The sequence below is a fragment of the Aplysia californica genome, unplaced genomic scaffold (genome assembly GCF_000002075.1).
Source record: "Aplysia californica isolate F4 #8 unplaced genomic scaffold, AplCal3.0 scaffold00238, whole genome shotgun sequence".
In the NCBI taxonomy this organism is placed as follows: Eukaryota; Metazoa; Mollusca; class Gastropoda; order Aplysiida; family Aplysiidae; genus Aplysia; species Aplysia californica.
Genome location: NW_004797508.1, coordinates 350,456 through 368,468, shown reverse-complemented (window position 1 = coordinate 368,468; position 18,013 = coordinate 350,456). Strand labels below are relative to the sequence as shown.

At 40.4% G+C, this 18,013-nt stretch overlaps 1 protein-coding gene across 2 annotated transcripts in view; it reads left to right on the top strand.

Moving 5' to 3' along the window:
• LOC100533341 (importin alpha 3) overlaps positions 1–15,217 on the top strand; it is a 26,491-nt gene extending 11,274 nt beyond the window's left edge. The window contains exons 10-14 of one of the 2 annotated variants that reach the window (XM_013083509.2): positions 4,028–4,132; positions 5,563–5,634; positions 6,374–6,536; positions 6,992–7,083; positions 12,071–15,217. In XM_013083509.2, the coding sequence (XP_012938963.1) occupies positions 4,028–4,132; positions 5,563–5,634; positions 6,374–6,536; positions 6,992–7,083; positions 12,071–12,163 (525 nt within the window). In that variant the 3' untranslated portion in view covers positions 12,164–15,217. 2 annotated transcript variants of the gene reach the window in all.
• Positions 15,218–18,013: the final 2,796 nt, after the last annotated feature.

Here is an 18,013-nt window from a genome sequence, read left to right as displayed (position 1 = left end):
GGTACCTTTATTTTTGTTATTAATATTGTTGCAAGCTGTACTAGCAAAGTGTTCTCATTGTTGTGACGCATTGTGGATTTGTCATCTCTCTTTGTCACTGTTGCTATGATCATGCCCTTTAGTTGGTGCTCTACTCTTTGCAATCTCACGTCTCTATTAGTTCTAGTCGCTACTTTGATAAATTATTTACTTCTGGTAGTTGTAGACTGTTTGAGGTAGTCAATGCATTTTGTATAAAAAATTGATCTGTATTTTTTGTGCGGTAGACGGGTGTTGTTCGGTTTGTTCTGCCTATCACATCAAAGATCTTTCATCCTAATTCGTCCTACTTTTTTTATCTTTTACTCTTTAGTAACACCGATAATCTTCATCATTTATATGACCTGTTTGTGGAGTAAATGCTGAAAAACTCATTAAAATGTAACTAATACATATTTTGTTCCTCAGACTGCAGCTTTGAGGGCTGTGGGCAACATTGTCACTGGCACAGATGAACAGACACAGGCAGTTCTAAACTGCAATGCTCTGCAACACTTTTCGTCTTTGCTCACACATCCAAAGGAAAAAATCAACAAGGTAACGAACGGGGTTGTGGTTCATTCAGTGCAATGTTCTTTTTTATTCTGACTTTGTTTTCTTCTTTACTCGTGTTTGTAGATCCATTTTTCTGCTGGGATGTATTCTAAAAGCTCTAAGTTGGATCTCACAGACCAGGTCAAAGCGGTGTACCAGCTAAAGGGTCCGAGTTGTGTTGGTGGAGTCAGGAAATATTTGAACATTTCTTTGTGTGTAATCTGAAGTTCTCCTTCAACATCTGTCTCTTGTTGTCAATATGTCAGGCCTTCGTTCATCTGGACATGATGAAATTATCAAGACATGAATACGGAAACCTGTTTGATTGTTTGTATGCTTCTGATGTAAGAGTGACTGGTTATCACTTCACTTAGGAAGGTTATAGTTAATGGTTAAACTTGTATATCTGTGTGTGTGTTTGTTGTACGGGAGGTGTGTGCTTGTGTGAGGCAGACCAGATGGTGGCCCGAGTCATGAAGAAAGAGGAGTGCATATGAAATGAGATGCCCTGTTGGGCTGTTGCTCGTTGAGGATTCAAACCCCACTTGCTACCTCTGGTTTCTGTGCGTACATGAACGGTTTCCTTTTTCTTGAGCCAAGACCCTGGTGCCTACTATGGTGTTCAAGGTTTCTGATCCACTTGTTCTGTTGCCCTGATGAAGTCTGACAGTGGTGTATCTTCGTATATATTGTTTCTCAGCCTTACAATTGTGGTGGGTGGTTGGCGAGTGCTCTGGTGTGGTTTACACCTCTTTTGTCAAAACATCTATCATCCTATCTCTCATTCTCATTTTCTTTGTATGTTTCTAGTAAATTTCCAATTTTCAGCCCTCGCATAACCTTTTTGTTTTGCAACTACTGTAAAACTGTTTATTACTAAGCAACAAATTAAGTGTTAAGACTGAACTGTACCCAGTAGTTGCAATGATAAAAATGAATTCCTTTGTATATAGACGAGATCATTTTGTTTATTGTTGGCTGTTAACTGCATCTTCGTAGTCTTATTTATTGTACTGTTTTCTAGTTTTGAGGTAAGCCAAGGTGAGGTTGTTGTTTTTTATGCCAAAATTTGTCATTAAGAGCTCAGAACCCTATTTCAACCTCTTCCAAATTAGTCAAAACTGCCTCCTCATTAGTGAAAAGCACACAATCATTACAAATACATGCATTGCATAGACTTAGCTGACTTTTTTTCAGACCTCTCTGACTATAAGTAACTTTTCTGGATTCTTCTGAAGTGGGCTTCGGTGCAAAAAACGCCTCTTGGAAAAAAATTAGGGGAATTCTGGTACATCCTCGGGCAAAAGCATCATAACAAGTGAACAAATTAAGCTACAGGGCTAAATAATAGATCAAATTAAAGCTCAATGCAAGCTCTATGAGGCTAAATGAAAATTGTTTACTAAAACCTCTCATAACACTCCATAATAAGGCCCTAATGCCCAAAAACCTTCCATTATTGAGTGAAAGTTATAACGTCTGCCGACTGGAAAAAAATTCATATAAAATCAACAAATTGTGCTACAAGGCTGCATTATATATCAAATTAAAGCTCTTTTCAGGCTCTGTACGTTGAATTAGTTTATAGAAAGTAAAACCCTTCCAAACATGGAAATGGACAATATAATGTGAAAAAAGTCATCAATATTGGTTCATAAAATTAAGATTTCTGCTCAGGGGGTTTAAAAATTGGAATTAAATCAACATATTGTTCTACCGTGGTTCATCTTGTATAATATAGAGATCTAGTTCTAGATTTATTTATCGTTTTTGCTGAGAAAGAAACCAGTGGCTGGGGAAATACAGTGTATCATCGTATGTCCAGTAAGTGGATGGAAGAAAGAGGGGGGGGGTTATTTCTCCAATTATCAGGTGACATCTAAGTCTAACTATGTCTAAGAATACGTAAAAAGGCTGGTTGATTCAATCATTGAGTATCCACCAATCAAGAGCGTAGATCTAGCCTTTTTTTGTTACCAAATTAAATGCCAAACAATAGATCTACGAATATTTCCCTCGGTAACACTAACACCCGGTAACCCCCTTCCAATTCGAGTGTTTAGTTGTGTGAGATGACATGTTACTATAAATAGAACTCCCAGTTCAACTCTTCATGGCTTTATTCTTTCACTTTGTCGACCAGAGCTGCTTAGATTTCGATGCATTTAGAATAATAAATAAGGTGTTCTTAGTTGAAAAGACAGCAAAAATACCACCACGAAGCGATACATTTGTATAGATCGCAATTAATTCACTGTGAGGTGGTGGAAATGTAGGTCGGCGTGATTCCCACCAAACAATAACAATCCATTCACACGGCAAGTGATGGCCGATTAGTCGTATTTTTCAAAACACGATATTCATAAGTATCCTAAAAGAAAATTATGATAACACTTACATAAATTGACGCCATAAACAGATCTATCGAATGTTTCTTTTTCTGAACCATCATATAATCGTCTGCTGGTTGGGTCAAGTCAGATGGGGGTGGCAATGGGCGATGGAACAGCCGCAATGGCAGAATGACGATCTCCCGAAAGTGGTTGTTACCCCACTTCAGAAAAAGTAATATTTCTACTTCGTGGAACGTAGTTGGCTTTTCTAAACACATAAACTAGATGGTAGAGATGTCTAGGAATATGATCCTGGCATGGATAGCCCGATTTGTGTCGAATTTCATATTTTAAAATGCTTTCTTCATGTTTACATCGTACCACTCATGCTTTCCGCTCGGAATAGAAATATAAACACATTCTCCTGAAATCCCAGGTTTTTATGTTTCAAACCGCAAGAAAATTCTATGATTCACGACTGAGAAATCGAAATTTTAAACAAGTACCCCCCAAATGTAAGTGCCCAAAATTGCGAGACGGACGAGTTTTTCCGTGTTAAACTTTAGTCAATTAAAAACTAAATATGCAATCATAAGTGTCAGTTTCTCGTTCGTCATGGAGAAGGAAAGACACAGAAAACAGTGGTATCATTTTTATTGGTGTTTACAAAAATTAAAACCAGCTAATAGTTGGATGAATTTGTCCAAATCTGGCTTCAGTCGTAGCTGTCTGCCTTGAAAACGGGCCGTCTGCGGTACCTAATGTAAGGACTTCTCTGTTGACATCCACCCTTAGGCGCTCATATGACCTTATGCAGTTGCAAGCACTGTGTAAAACCTTTACTAAAACCAAACAGGTGTAGTACTGATGTACCGCATCTGTATTCTGGTCCGTGGGTACAGGTGTTGCGTGGATGGAAAGTGTTAAATCATCTGTAGTTGTGTGTTGCTACACTTGAGAAGTTTCTCAAGCAGGGTTTGGACACCACTTGTTCTTCTTGTTTACTCTCCTTCACTCGTTTCTGTCTGTCTTGCTTGTTTGTTTCCTCCCAGTACTAAATCACTTATGGTGTGTGGGTGGTTTGTCTTTCCTCATACTCACACGGTATTTCCCGTCCCCAGGAAGCAGTTTGGTTCTTGTCCAACATCACAGCTGGGAATCAGCAACAGGTGCAGGCTGTGATAGACGCCAGCCTCATCCCTTTGATTATCCACCATCTCAACAGAGTGAGTACATATCATTAGCCTCTCTCACTGGGACTCATTAGGCTAGTCTGTCTGTACTTTCACCCAGGAGAGATAAGACTAGTGTAACTGTTTTTGTAGACAAATGGGTTTTCACTCTCTCACAAGACCAGTCTGTCTTTGCTTTCAAAAGCTGTGAACAGTTTTTTTTAAGATGACATCTTTTTAACTCACTGACTTTCACCAGTCTCTAGCGCTGAGTACTGGCATTTTTTGGGGTATTTCAAAACACCACCACAACTCTCAGAATTACCTTATTGTAATTATTTTTTGACACATTAAAGTTACTTTCAAACTTAATGTATTGCAAAATATTTAAGTTCTCTAGGTCTAATACTTTAATTCTTATGATTTTTTTCAAAATTGAAATGAATTTGATTTTTCGAACAAAATTTCCAGAGACGTGACAGATAGAATGAAATTCACAACAACAAAAATAAAATTTCAAAGTGTTTTGTTTTGATTTGTATCCATGTGTGAGTGTTTGGTGAAAATATAAAAGCTGGTCTGTGCGTTTATTCAGACCCATACACTGAATTACATGAGACTGATGTAGGGAACGAAGTTGTGATTTCTTCGCGCGAACAACACCAGTGCTAGATCTAGCCTTAAAACTACGACTTGGGCCGTGTTCGGGTACATATCCAGGGTCCTAACTATCAGACACATCATATCCTGAGTCACTAGAACTAGCAAAACGAACAGAAATATCGAAAATAGCTAAATTGTGCGATTCTTGTTCATGCGACTGTTACTTCGACACGACTATCATTTGTATAGAAAAAACACAGCGCGAGTTCCGGTCAAGTCAACCCCAGATGAGGTGACTGCCCTTCACCTTCAATTACTTAAAAAGTTACCACGAAACTTCCATCAAACTGGGCATGAAACGAAACAAGTGGCAAAACTAGCACTGGAGTCCATCCCGTCGAGGGTACGGGATCCGTACCTATGAACCGACCGTCCGCCCCATACCTGTGGCGGGAACCGTAGTCAGTGAGTTAAAGCATCAGCTATGTAATAACTAGGGTAGGGGGCTTATTGAATGTTGGTATCGCTTCATATATTCTTGTCAGCTTTTCAGGTAGAATGTGGCATCCGTTGTACAAACTCACAGTAAACTGTCTACTTAAAGAGAAGTTGTGTTTTAGTTTGTTTTTGCTCTATTTTCAGCTCAAATCTGTACCTTGTTGTTCTCGTGGAATTACTGCAACATAATTTAGAGAAGAAGAAAAAAATGACAAGAAATGGACATGGTACTCGTTATCATTTTACAGACCTCTGCTTTTTTTCTGAATAGTCATGGTACACTAGAAACTAAAACATAGCCAGCTAGTTTTATCAAATCAAATTTTCTTGTGTATAATTATAATCTGGTCTGCATAATGTTTGTTTCTGTTCATTTGTTGCAGGGTGATTTCCAAACTCAGAAAGAAGCAGCCTGGGCTATCAGTAACTTGACTATCAGCGGCAAGAAAGAACAGGTAATTGGCGATCAAGACTTACAGTTTTGTGATGCTGTGTTTCTTTTATTTTTTAACATGGTTGTATCACTGTGTCATAATTCTTGGCTACAAGAAAAAGCATGACATTTAGAAGGCAGTCTACTGCTTGGTTACTGTTCTTTTTGTTGTCATTAAGATTATAGAATACCCATAAAACTGACCAAGTGGTTTGTTCGCTCATTCTTTCTTATCGGTCATCTATTATCCGTATTTGCCCTTCTTCTGTGTGCTTGTTACCCTCTTGTAACACCTCTCTTCTTCAGCACCTAGATGACTTGATTGTGCTGAAAACGCTTTAAAACTTACTAAAAACAAAAACTGACTAGTGAGTTTGATGTTGTTTCTTGTGCATGTTCACCTGTTTTTGTATCATGATATGGCTGAGTCGACTTTTATCTTTTGACCTATTTGATTACGTGCAGTTATGCTCCTTTCAATAATCTATGGATCTGACACGTTTCGGTGAATTAATGTTCAAAACTTTTTTTTAAATGCTTAATGCAGGACACTTTCGTTAAAGCTGGCTTAAAACTTTGACCTGGCCAAAATTTAACAGTATAGGGGTGAATGATAAAGTCACTATTGTCAAAGGTCAACCTTTGTCTTGATGTCCAAGAATGGGCAATTTTTCAAAATTTTTCTTGTAGTAGAAAGAGCTCTAATTTTTCACATTGATTTTAAGAAAACTTTTATTGTTGACTTGCATTCTGTTCCTCAGGTGGCCTATGTGGTTGAGATGGGAGTTCTGCCCCCCTTCTGCAATCTCTTGTCAGTGAAGGATGCTCAAGTGGTCAATGTAGTCTTAGATGGGATTAACAACATACTCAAAATGGCTGGAGAGGACGTGGATCAGATTTGCCAAATTATTGAAGAGTGTGGAGGTAACTGACTACTTGGCTATTTTCTCATGCATAGTTCATAAACTTATCTCTCATCTCACAAAGACTGTTTGTATTTTATACATTTCAATGCGTCTGTCATGGTGATGTACCACCAAGCAGGTTTTTTGGTTTTTCCATTGCTGTTGGTGGGTGGTTGCTGGACGCTCTCGTCTTGTTTGCTCCTCCTTGCCTATTAAACATCTATCGTTTGTTGTGCAAGCAACTACAATGGTCCCAAGTTCCTTCTTTAAGTGTTAAGTGAATATGGAATTTTATTGATTTCAATGACTGAAAATAAATGGGGACTCTCATCCTTTCAACGAGTCCCAGAATGCAAGTTTCATGGCCTTTTTCTCTTGTTGTCACAGCACACCATCTAAGTTCAGGATGTTCACCAGTGATTGCATAGTCATCATTGATCCTATTAATGGGGTTTATTGGGTTTTTTCTTGCAGGCCTGGACAAGATTGAAAACCTACAGAATCATGAAAATGAAGAGATCTACAAACTGTCGTATGAGATCATTGATAGTTTCTTCCAGGATGAGGTAAGCTATTCTTTATCTGATGAAGTCCCTTGTTTTATTCTGTTGAGTGACTTTGCTGTCACATGTGTGTGGATGGATTGAGGGGTGTCCCAGATAGGTTTTACATGTTTTCTCCCTTTGTTGTTTCTGTTATGTCTTGCTTGTTTTTTTTCCCAAAACAATTTGCTTGTGTCTTTGTTGATACACTTTTGTTTTATTCTTTTTAACTCACTGACTACTGGGCCCTTTCACCAGTCACTAATGCTGAACACTGGCATTTTGGGGGCGTTTCAAAACTGTGCAACTCTCAAAATTACCATATAGTAATGATTTTTAAACATAATAAAGTTACGTTCAAGCTTAATCTATTACAACAAACAAAAGCAGTCTTAGTCGAATACTTGAATTTTTATGATTTTTAACAAATTGGCATGAATTTGGTTTTCCAAAGAAAAAAAATTCCACATAAGTGCCAGATAAAATGAAATTCACAACAATAAGAAAAATAATAGCTCAAAGTGTTGTTTTGATTTGTATGCATGTGTGAGTGTCTGGTGAAAATATTAAAGCTGGGCTGTGCATTGATGCAAACCCATATACTGAATTACATGAGACAGATGTAGGGCACGAAGTTGTAATTTCGTTGTGCTAACAACAGCACCAGTACTAGTGTTAGATCTAGCCATAAAACTACGACTCTGGCAGTGTTCGGGTACATGTCCAGGGTCTTAACTATCAGACACATCATATTCTTAGTCACTAGTACTAGTAAAATAAACACAGAAGCATAGAAAATGGCGAAAATAAGTGATTCTTGTTCCTGCGACTTCTTCTACCCTTACTTCGACAGGACTATCAAATCTTTTTTTTTTTTAAACAGCGCTAGTTTCGGTCAGTTCAACTTAACCCTAGAAGCGCTCAGCGTTTCACCGGTTGTAAACATGGGGGTTTGGCAGGGGAATATCAGCTGAGATACCCAAGATGTATACCTACTACTGAAAGAATGAGCTATACAAAAATAAGCGATCAATAAATGAATACAAAGCGCAAAACGTGATAAACTCAACAATTAGTACATTAGCACAGGGGAACAAGTGATAACACATAGCGTGTATTTGATATCTTGGCCAAGAGACGCTCTATGATGTCAAGATATCTTGCAAAATCGTTGGTCAGTATTTTAAACTTTGACCTGTAAATTACTACGTCTTTTTCCATTAAAGGAATACTGAAATTTTCCATTGAAAAGGGTCATCGTCTATGTCCTTTATATAGGGCCTGCGCGCTTCCCGGGTAGCCCAGCTCACGCCCTTTATATAGGGCCTGTGCGCTTCCAGGGTTAAATTGGGGTGACTGTCCTTCACCTTCAATTACTTAAAAACTTACTGCGCTACTTCCGCCAAGCTCAGCACGAAACAAAAGAAGTGGTAAAACTAGCACTGGAGTCTGTTTCCATACATGGTGTGACGAGAGCACAGGTTTCGAAACAAGATGGCAAAGTCAGTCCCGTACCAGTAACAGGAAGTGTAGTCAGTGAGTTAAAAAGTGTTGTGAGTGGGATGGCTCATGAATGATGTTTGATCGTCTTCGGTGGTAGTTGTTGATGTTTCTAAAATCCTGGTAGGTTATTGCTTCTGTCCGTTTTGTCTACTTCAGGGATGGGAAGAAATAGTTGATGGCATCTCACGTCACTGTAAGCTTCTATAGTTTTGGTTTTGTTTTGCATTGTCATGTATTATATATATATGTGTGGGGCATCGTGAAATCAGGGGCTCGTCAAAATAGTGAAATAAAAGAAACTAGCATTTTTCTGTACGTTTGGCAATTTTCTTCGAATTAAAGTCCATTTATAAACACATTTCTGAGTGGATTTTACGGAAAAATGTTGATTTAAGGCACGAAAATGAAAATTTACATAGTTTCTAAGGACTGCAAAGCTTTAGAAGTCGTCAAACTTTGGCAGCCATTTTCTCGCTAAATTTTCCTCCGACACCAGGCGACCCCCGCTTTCTTCAATTGCAAATATTTCAACTTTTGTTCAAGATATATGAGTATTTTTTCATAGAAAGTAACATAAATGAACAAGCTTTAAAATGATACCGATAACTCCACATGTCGAAAAATTGACCAGCGCCTGATTCCACAACGTCGTGACACATATGTGCTTTTTATCTGACTTCTGTTAACTCACTCATGTTTTGGGGGGATATCGATTTATGGGTTACTGTCGTTACTGAAACCCCTCAGTCGTAGGTGGTGGGGGGGGGGGTGGTTAACCCCCTGGTTTCGGGGTTAGTCTTCACAGATATGTGACTCTTTCTCGAGTCGATTGAGCAGTATTTGAGTTACATCCCTTGATAACTTAATTTTTAAATTTTGTTTTTGTTTTGGGCGACCTAAAACGCATTTTGGGTCGGTTGCAGTCTGCAGCATTTTGGTACTGATGGACCAATCTTATTTCAATGCGCCTGGTTGAATCTAGACTTTTCTTGTGATGCTGATCCAAGTTATGTAGAGAGTTCAGAGTTTAGTAGAGGCTAGTGGAAGGCTGTAGGGACTTGACTAGTGACAGTGAACTAGATCTATGGTTAGTAGTATTTTCGGGGGGGGGGGGGGTGTTAAAGATATCTTAAAATTTCTTGTGCATTTGTTTTAACCTCTTCAATGTCACAGGTAAATAGGCCCCTGTGTCGGGGGAAATCCCATAAACCAAGGCTGCTTAGGGGTGACCCCACTGTACCTCGCATAATTTTTTTATTTAGGAATATTTCCTCATGAATTTCTGCATGTACATTCTTTATTGAACCACGTTTCTATTGTTATAACTTTGGGGGGATTTCATTGAAAGACAGATGGAGAATAGTTGGAGTTAGTAGCGTGATGCCAAAATACAATACCATCAAACAACAATGCACATTCAAGTAATGATAAACTGAGACCCCAAAAAAGGAGAATACATGTTGTGTGAGTTTTTGCAGATAAAGTAGAGGAAGTGATAAAAGGCTTTTCCTACCTTATAAAATGCTCATACAGTCCATAATAAATACATGTAAGCCCCTCTGTGTTTACTGCCAGTTTTGTAGATGTGTTAGATCTAGACCTTATCTTCTCTTCAAGCTAAAATCTGAATCTGACGCTGTAAATTCTACGGGCGCGGCAGCAAAGAGGTTAATTGTTGGGTGGTATATAATGTCACAATGGTATTTAAAAATAAATGCCAAAATGCCTGGCGTTCTTTGGATATTGAGCCTGAAAATGGCCAGCAGCAAGTGAATTACCGTAACTATGTTTTGCCCTGTTTTACAATTTGGAGTTGCTCATTTCTGATCTGATTTTCTTAGGGACATTTTCATTAGCAAAGACTCCACTGAATATTTTTTTACCTATTTCTGCCCATGCCAGCCAAAGTCGACCTTTGCACAAACCTTCCCCTACATCGACAATAGTTGCCTGATAACTTCTCACGGGTGTTTTTCAGTGATCTGCATTTTCTCTCCATTATAAATGAAATCTCATTAAATGGCATTATCAGAATGTTATTACAGTGGAAACCTGATATAACAGGGATGGTGGGAGTAGAGAAAATGTCCTGTTATATCCGATCCCTGTTAAATCAGAAATGCAAGGAAAGTGAGCATTTGTGGACTAATCCAGCTGTACTTATTCATGGGTAGTTTCCTTTGTCACAAGTACCCATGTACAGGGGTTTTGGCACTAACTTTCTCCTTGCCTCCTTAAACCACATCAGAAGAGCTTGGTCCACAGCATCTGCATCGGGTAGTCTCATCTTCTTTCGATCCAGAGCAAACTTTCCATTGGAGTATGCTGCCACTATCTTCTCTCTATCCTTGATAATGGTGTGAATCGACCCTTGTGGAATGTCGAACTGACGACAAATCTCTGCCAGTGGAGCTTGCTTTTTGTCAACAGCCTGGATTATTTCGTATTTTTTGTCAATTGAAAGGCATTTTCTCTTTTCGCTTGACATCGTTGGTGACACATAACGCGTGTGTGTTGCTAGGTTTCAGGCTAGATCGAGGTCTGCAGCACACCGCAGCCCTCTCTCGCTTCACACGCTGCGTGTGCTCGCTGTGGCATGGCTTTCGTGGGCTTGCTCCATCACTGTGTTTCTCTCTCTCTCTGTCTCTCTCTCTCTCTCTCTCTCTCTCTCTCTCTCTCTCTCTCTCTCTCTCTCTCTCTCTCTCTTACTTTTTACACATTGTAACGAGCCTTTGTCCCTGCTATAACCGGAAATTGTGTCGATCGTGCCGTAAAACATCTACCCAATCAATCAATCATCATGCTATAACCGGTTGGGCTCCGATGAGGCCCTGTTATTGCCGATAACTTTTAATAGAGACAAAGAGTAGGAAAAAACGGGGATTTTAAAAATCCCTGTTATTACCGGGCCTGTTATATATGGTTTCCGCTGTATTCAGTTTGGCATGATGTTCTTGTTGCTGCAAATATTTTCTTAATTGGTCATCAACTAACCAGAAAGTTGCAATCATTTAAATCAGGGGGGGGGTAATGAATTTCTGTCTCCCCCTCCCCCCAAATTGAATTTGAATCTAAAAATAGGTACATATTGTCGATCTCTTTTGAAACATAAGACATTATTGGAACAGAAAAAGGGAAGGATTGCATGAACTCGGGCTAATGCCTGGTCAGATGGAGAAATCAGACATTGAGAAGGATTTAGTGGTTTGGTCAGATGGCAAAAACGAAGTTAGAACTAAATAGAAATGATCATTAGATCATCCTTGACCAACCAGAAAATAGGAATGGGTCCAGAAACATTGACTGCTATTTAAATGAAATCTTTGGTTCAATTAATTTGATAATTCTATTATGTGTGGTTGTTTTTTATACAATTTTTATTTATTCTGGCTTATTTTGTATGAAGTTGTGCTCCTTGGGGGGGGGGTATTTTTAGAACAGGGTGTTTTGGGGGATTGATTTTTTTAAAGGCAAGACCTCATGTGTCAAAATGCTTGTCTCTCCCCAGGATCAAGAGGAATCACTCCTGCCTCAGGCTTCTCAAGAGGGCTACCAGTTTGACCCCAACGCACAGATTCCACAGGAAGGGTTCAAGTTTTGACGACTGTTGGTAGACGCAAACTGACCCCAAAGACACTGTACAAAGTAGTGACTGACTTAAGACACTAGACTACTACTTCTTGAACTGGGGATCGTCACAGGTGCGCGGCACATGCCAATTTGTGCTTGATCCCTGGCCTTCCAACACGTCGCGTCGTACGTGGGCTTCTCTTCCACTCGCTTATGCGGCACCCTGCGAAGAGCCTGTTGTCCCCTGTCTCCCATCAAGTTCCCGACACCGCCCATCTTGTCTGCCAGAATGTTCTGCTGGCCGCCTTCCGACTGCTCTGCTTGTACCTGGACAGAGCACCGACGATGACCTTCTGCCTTTTTACACGACCCGGACAACTGACCCCCCGACCCCAACTGGAAAGATGACTGGACTGACCAAGCCATGTTATAATGAACTGTGAGAGGACTTCACCACGGCTACGAATGTTCTCTCTCCCCCCACCATCCCCCCTCATTTGGTTGGGTCGTTGAGTGTACAATTTTTGCTCAATGGGCCTCCCTTCCCAGCCAGCCAAGTGGCACTCGTGCTCTCTCCTCGCACACACGCATCCTTTGTCCCCTCGGGCTGGGGTGTTGGCTGCTGATCCAGTGAGTGGGCTCTCTCTTCTGCGTTGGCACACCAAAGATTTTTGTCTCCTTCACCATCAAACACCGCCACCACCACCACACAGGACAGGGGGGGGCTCATCTGGTCAGAGCCTCTGTGTGCCCGTTGTTCTTCCTTGCCTCTTCTGTCATATATTTGCTACTGCTGGATGAGACGACAGTCACTACTTCTACTACTACGATTAACGAACCCCCAGACATCCACCAACTGCCCCACCTCCACATACCATCTACCTTGACGATGACCCTCAGAAGCCTGGACCCAGCTCTCGACCCACCCACATCCCAGCTGTCATGGTATTTCATGGCGTCAACAGTGTCGGCGCGTAGTGTGACCCTTGGCAATGTAACAAAGACCCAGGCGATGACAACATCGCGATCGTATATAAACTACAACCTGACAACCTTGATCAGAAAAGAAGGAAAGAAAACACCCACCCCCACCCCCCACCCCCTTCTTCCCCTGGTGCCTCCGCTGTTAGCGATATATTTTTTTTCCTACCATCATTAATTTATTTATTTTTAATCATTTTTTGGGAGAGCTTTGAAAATCATCCTGGTACGCAAATAAAATGCCGCTGTGCATGAAATCCTTCCTGCGTAGTCAATGCTGGTGTGTGTACAGTCCACCAGGTGTTATGTTATGTAGAATGTATCCTGCACAAACTGGGCAATATAATTAACCCTCCAAGTGTCCAGGCTGTTGTGTCACAGCCGTGAGTTTGTCAGCAATTGAGCTGCTATCTAGGATTCACTTCTCCTTTTGTTAAATCACCAAATCAGTCCCGTTTCAGTCCGCACAGGAGAGTTCTTTTCCCACAGGGGGCAAAAGATTGAGGTGAGACTGTAATGGAAACCGAAAACTCATCCTGACTGGTCCTGGCAGGATCTAAATTATGTTGATGGAGGCATGTGTCATTTCTTTCAACACCGATATTGTGTTTTAAAAAAAGGAGGGTTGCCATTGCACATTCTTGTAGTCGAAATGTTCTTACTGGATCAACTAGTTTTTGTTATTTGGTTCACAAGGAACTAATCAGCCATTTTCTTTCTACCGCTCGTTGAAATGCATACTTTCAATCTGTAAAAATAGGTGGACAGTTATTTTTTTTTCCCTTTTTGCCAAGCCTTTCAGGTTAAGAAATTATGTATACGAGTCAATTAGAAATGGATTTCAAAAATAGTTTTCCAAGGACTTTTTGTCACTTGACGTGAAAACGATCAGGATTCCTTGGTCCCACGTAATTGAACCTATGACACTTGGAGGATTAATCATGACATTATTCTCATGATTTTCTCTGGCTTTTGAACTGATGTTTTTTCGAACACAATTAAACCCGGCATGTGTAACTGCTGCTGTATTTTGTGCATTGGCAATTTGTTTGTTGGTTGTACAGATCAATAGATGAGATCAGATGCAAGTCATATTTTCATAAGATCCTCGTTGTGTCCATGGTCACGATGACTCGCTTGTTTTATTATTATATATTGCAGTGACTGTCTGGTTTTTGTTGGGGTTTTTTTGTTTTTTTAAATTGAGTTCCTGGGAAGTAGTGTTGTTGGGTATTGCTCATGGGCTGATGTCATATTCTGTTGCCTCTTGTTGGGCCGCTCGCTCAGCACATCTTTGCATGCATGGCTGCTTTATTAAGCTTTTGACTCCACGTTCTCTCCGGGGGGGGGGGGGGGGGTGCCACTCTCTCAGTCGCTGCGGGGTTTCCTAGAGTTGGGATGGGGGGAGATCTCATCACCATGATGTGCTGGTCTCTTGTTTTTGTTGTAGCAGTAGCAATAATAAGTCTGTTGTTGTTGCTGGTCCATGTGATGCTTAATTGTGGCTACTGTCTGGTGGGCTCTGGGAACCTCGTGACTTGTGGCACCCCGAGCTCTCTCACTTGACCCCCCCCCCCCCCCCCCCCCCCATCCTTCCCAGGGATAGATTGTGCGTGGGGGGACACAAAGAGAGGGATCGTTAGAGACGGGGTAGGACTGGAAATCGAAACTATTGTACATTAATAATATAAGTGGTGTGTTTTGTGGGAGGGAGGGGTGGACTGATCCTAATTTTGTCTTTCAACAAGTGGGTATGGAAAAGTGGAGAAAAGCTTGATAGTTGCAAGCATCTGTATAGGCATAAATAATGTCATCTTTTGTTGCATTTCTCTGTTCCCCCCGCCCCCTCATCCGTGATGATGTTGGCTTGTTCAGAACAGGATCTGTAGAGCCGACATGCCAAGCTATTTGCTGGACACGTGTCTTGCTTGCTTCTTGATTTAGGTTTTCTACCACTAGGATGCATGTACGTGTAGTTGGTTGCATTGTATTTCCAAAATTAATTCCTGAGCACTAGTGCTTTTTGGCTGTAAAAAGGAACAAAACGCTCCCGTTCTTGGACAACTTTGGAACTTGATCAGTAATAAAATTTCATGAAAGACGATGTAGTTTTCGTTTTTGTTAGTTTTTAATTGCCTTGAGGTTTTCTTGGTGAATAATGTTAGCAGTATTAATAATAAATAGCATTTGTAATACACATATCCCCGCTCGAAAGTAAGCTCTAGTCTATGCGCTTTACACTATATTATTACCCCAGCAGACCATAGAACACTCGGAAACATCCTCAGCTTCCCGGGAAGCGTACAGTGCAAGCAGCCGGTTAAGTGCTCAAACACTAACAGACAAGATTTTTCACTTTCTATAGCTGGGTACCCATTCCCACCTGGGTGAAGTGGGGAAAATTTGTGTAAAGTGTCTTTCCCAAGGACCCAACATCGGGCCCGCGGCTTGAACCCCGAACCCGCAACCTCTCTATTACGAGTCCGGTAGCCACGGACACCACAATATACACCGTCTCTTTGTCCAAATCTTCATGCAATGGCATCTGTGGCGTACTGGTTTAAACTTTAAAGGGTCTGTACCTTGCATGCCCAATTTAGATTCCCAAGAGGTGTTTTTTTTTCTGTCAGAATCGCAGACTTTCTGCTGGGATGCCGTCACTCTTTTTTCTTTCTTGACAGCACAAGAACAAAGACGTCTAGATCCGAAATGTTTGAGTAAAGAGAAGCACACTGCATTGACACAGTAATGATCTTTGTTGCTGGAGAAAAGTAAGACAGGCAGACGGAAGGTACCGTAGTTCATGTACTTTAGTGTAAGACCTGTCAGTGGTGCCCACAGTCCAAACACCCATAGATCTTGGTTGTGCGCAGATTATTTTTTCTTTGGGCTGGGGTAGAGGAGAGAGGTGAGGTTTTTTAAAAATCGTATTTTTTCCTTCTTCTTTTGGCAACTGAACTTCAAATTCATAATTTACAGTAGAGACCGTTCAGAAATGACGTCAGCTAAAATTTACCCCCCTCATGTCAACTTTTGTCGACTTTTCACTTGAAACCCCCCCCTCTTGAGCTGACGTCATTTGCGAAAGGTCCCTTAGTATTAATTTACGAGACTGTCCAGTTTAGAGAGGCTGCACAAGTAGAAGAAGTAGAAAGGGGGGCGTGGGGGGGATATCTCCTGTCAATTTACTACCGTATTGGGGTTCTTCTCATTCTATCTATTATTCTTGAAACAAAACTGAGACCAGCATTTATATATACGAACGCGGCATTGTCGCATGCATGAGACCAGAGTTCGATCCTAAAGCGGGGAGAACATTTTTATTGGGTATCTCGGTCTTTCTACTGGGTTGTATCCCTCTCAGCCTGGGTTGGCGATGACAGGCCGGGTAGGAAGCCCGCCTCCTAAAGAATGTCAGTTGTGTTGATGGGGGTGCAAAAACATTTACAATTTTTTAAAATTTCAATTTTTAAGAAAAGTTGAGCTCTTGTCATAATTTCTCTGGTACCTTTTGGTTTTGACCTTATCTGAGTAGGCCTACTTTTCCCTAACTGTGGCAACTCTTTATTCGATTACGAATAGCGAGGCCTAGTTTTGTAAAGCGCTCAGAACATGCTGTCAAGTAGACTTTGTAGAGCATGGAATACGCCGCAGATTAAAAAATACATTATGTAAATAAAGTTATATTATAATGAAGTAGACAATATATATATATATATACATGTATTATCACATTCGTTAATCTTAAGTGTCAATGTGTGAGCTTGGCCTTCTTCTTGGGGGGGGGGGGAGGGGGGTGTTATACCTGAAAGCTATTTCATATCGCTTACAAGTGCACAAATTTTTACAAAATTTTACAATATAACAAGCATACTAAGGAGTCTTGAAATCTGCAATCATATTACTTTGAGAAAAAAGTTTCGTTGCCATGGAGACAGGGGCCATATTGGACTTTGTTGACACTTCTTGTGCAATGTATGCTGAGCTTAATTTTCATGGAAATAGGTTGTTATTCTGCCTGCATATTATTACTATTAGCAAACAATAGATCTACAAACTTGCCATTTGAATTTTACAATGTGCACAATATTTTTTTTTCCTGAGGTGGTATTCAAGTTTGCAAAAAATCATTGAAAATCCACACTCCAGACAGCACCTACAAAAATCTATTATGATATTACATTGTTTATTCAACAGAAAAATATTTAGTGTTACATCTTCTCTTCATTCTGTGGAGATTTCAAGAAGATTGGATTAAGAAAAATGATGGAGTTTTGAGAAAACGTGCGACAAAGAAAAATGTATAAAAGATTTACCTAATGAGCAAATGCTGGTGACCAACATACGTGGTACGTCATGTATTTGAAAAATAATGTTTTAGGGTATGCGATGAAATAGTCGTAAGAGAGGCTGAAGAAACCAAAACTGCCCACGTCTCATTTCAAAATCCGTAATTTTGACCCGAATACACAATGGTCCCGTCAGTCCCGGCCCACTGTAGCGGATTTAAAATGCCGTTTTCAATGTTCATAATTTTGTTTCAAATTTGCAATATCGGTACAATACTGTAGATCTAGATCCGGTTATATGATAATGTGAGATTCTATTCACGGAATTTATTCAGATTCTATCACTATTAATATGATGAAGGCTACAGTAGACTACGTAGACATGGATGGCTGGTGTCTCTGTAGAATAAATTATTGATGGTCCAGTCACTATAACGAAGCGCAACAGAAATGTGTCTGTGGTGACTTGGTTTTATCTGTAACACACAGGAGACCCGAGTTCGATTCCTGCGTGGGGAGGATTTTTATCGAGTGTCTCGGGTCTTTCTGCTGGAAATCAGTGGGATGTTGCATCCCTCTCAGCCCGAGTTGGCTCTGTCTGACTGAAGCCA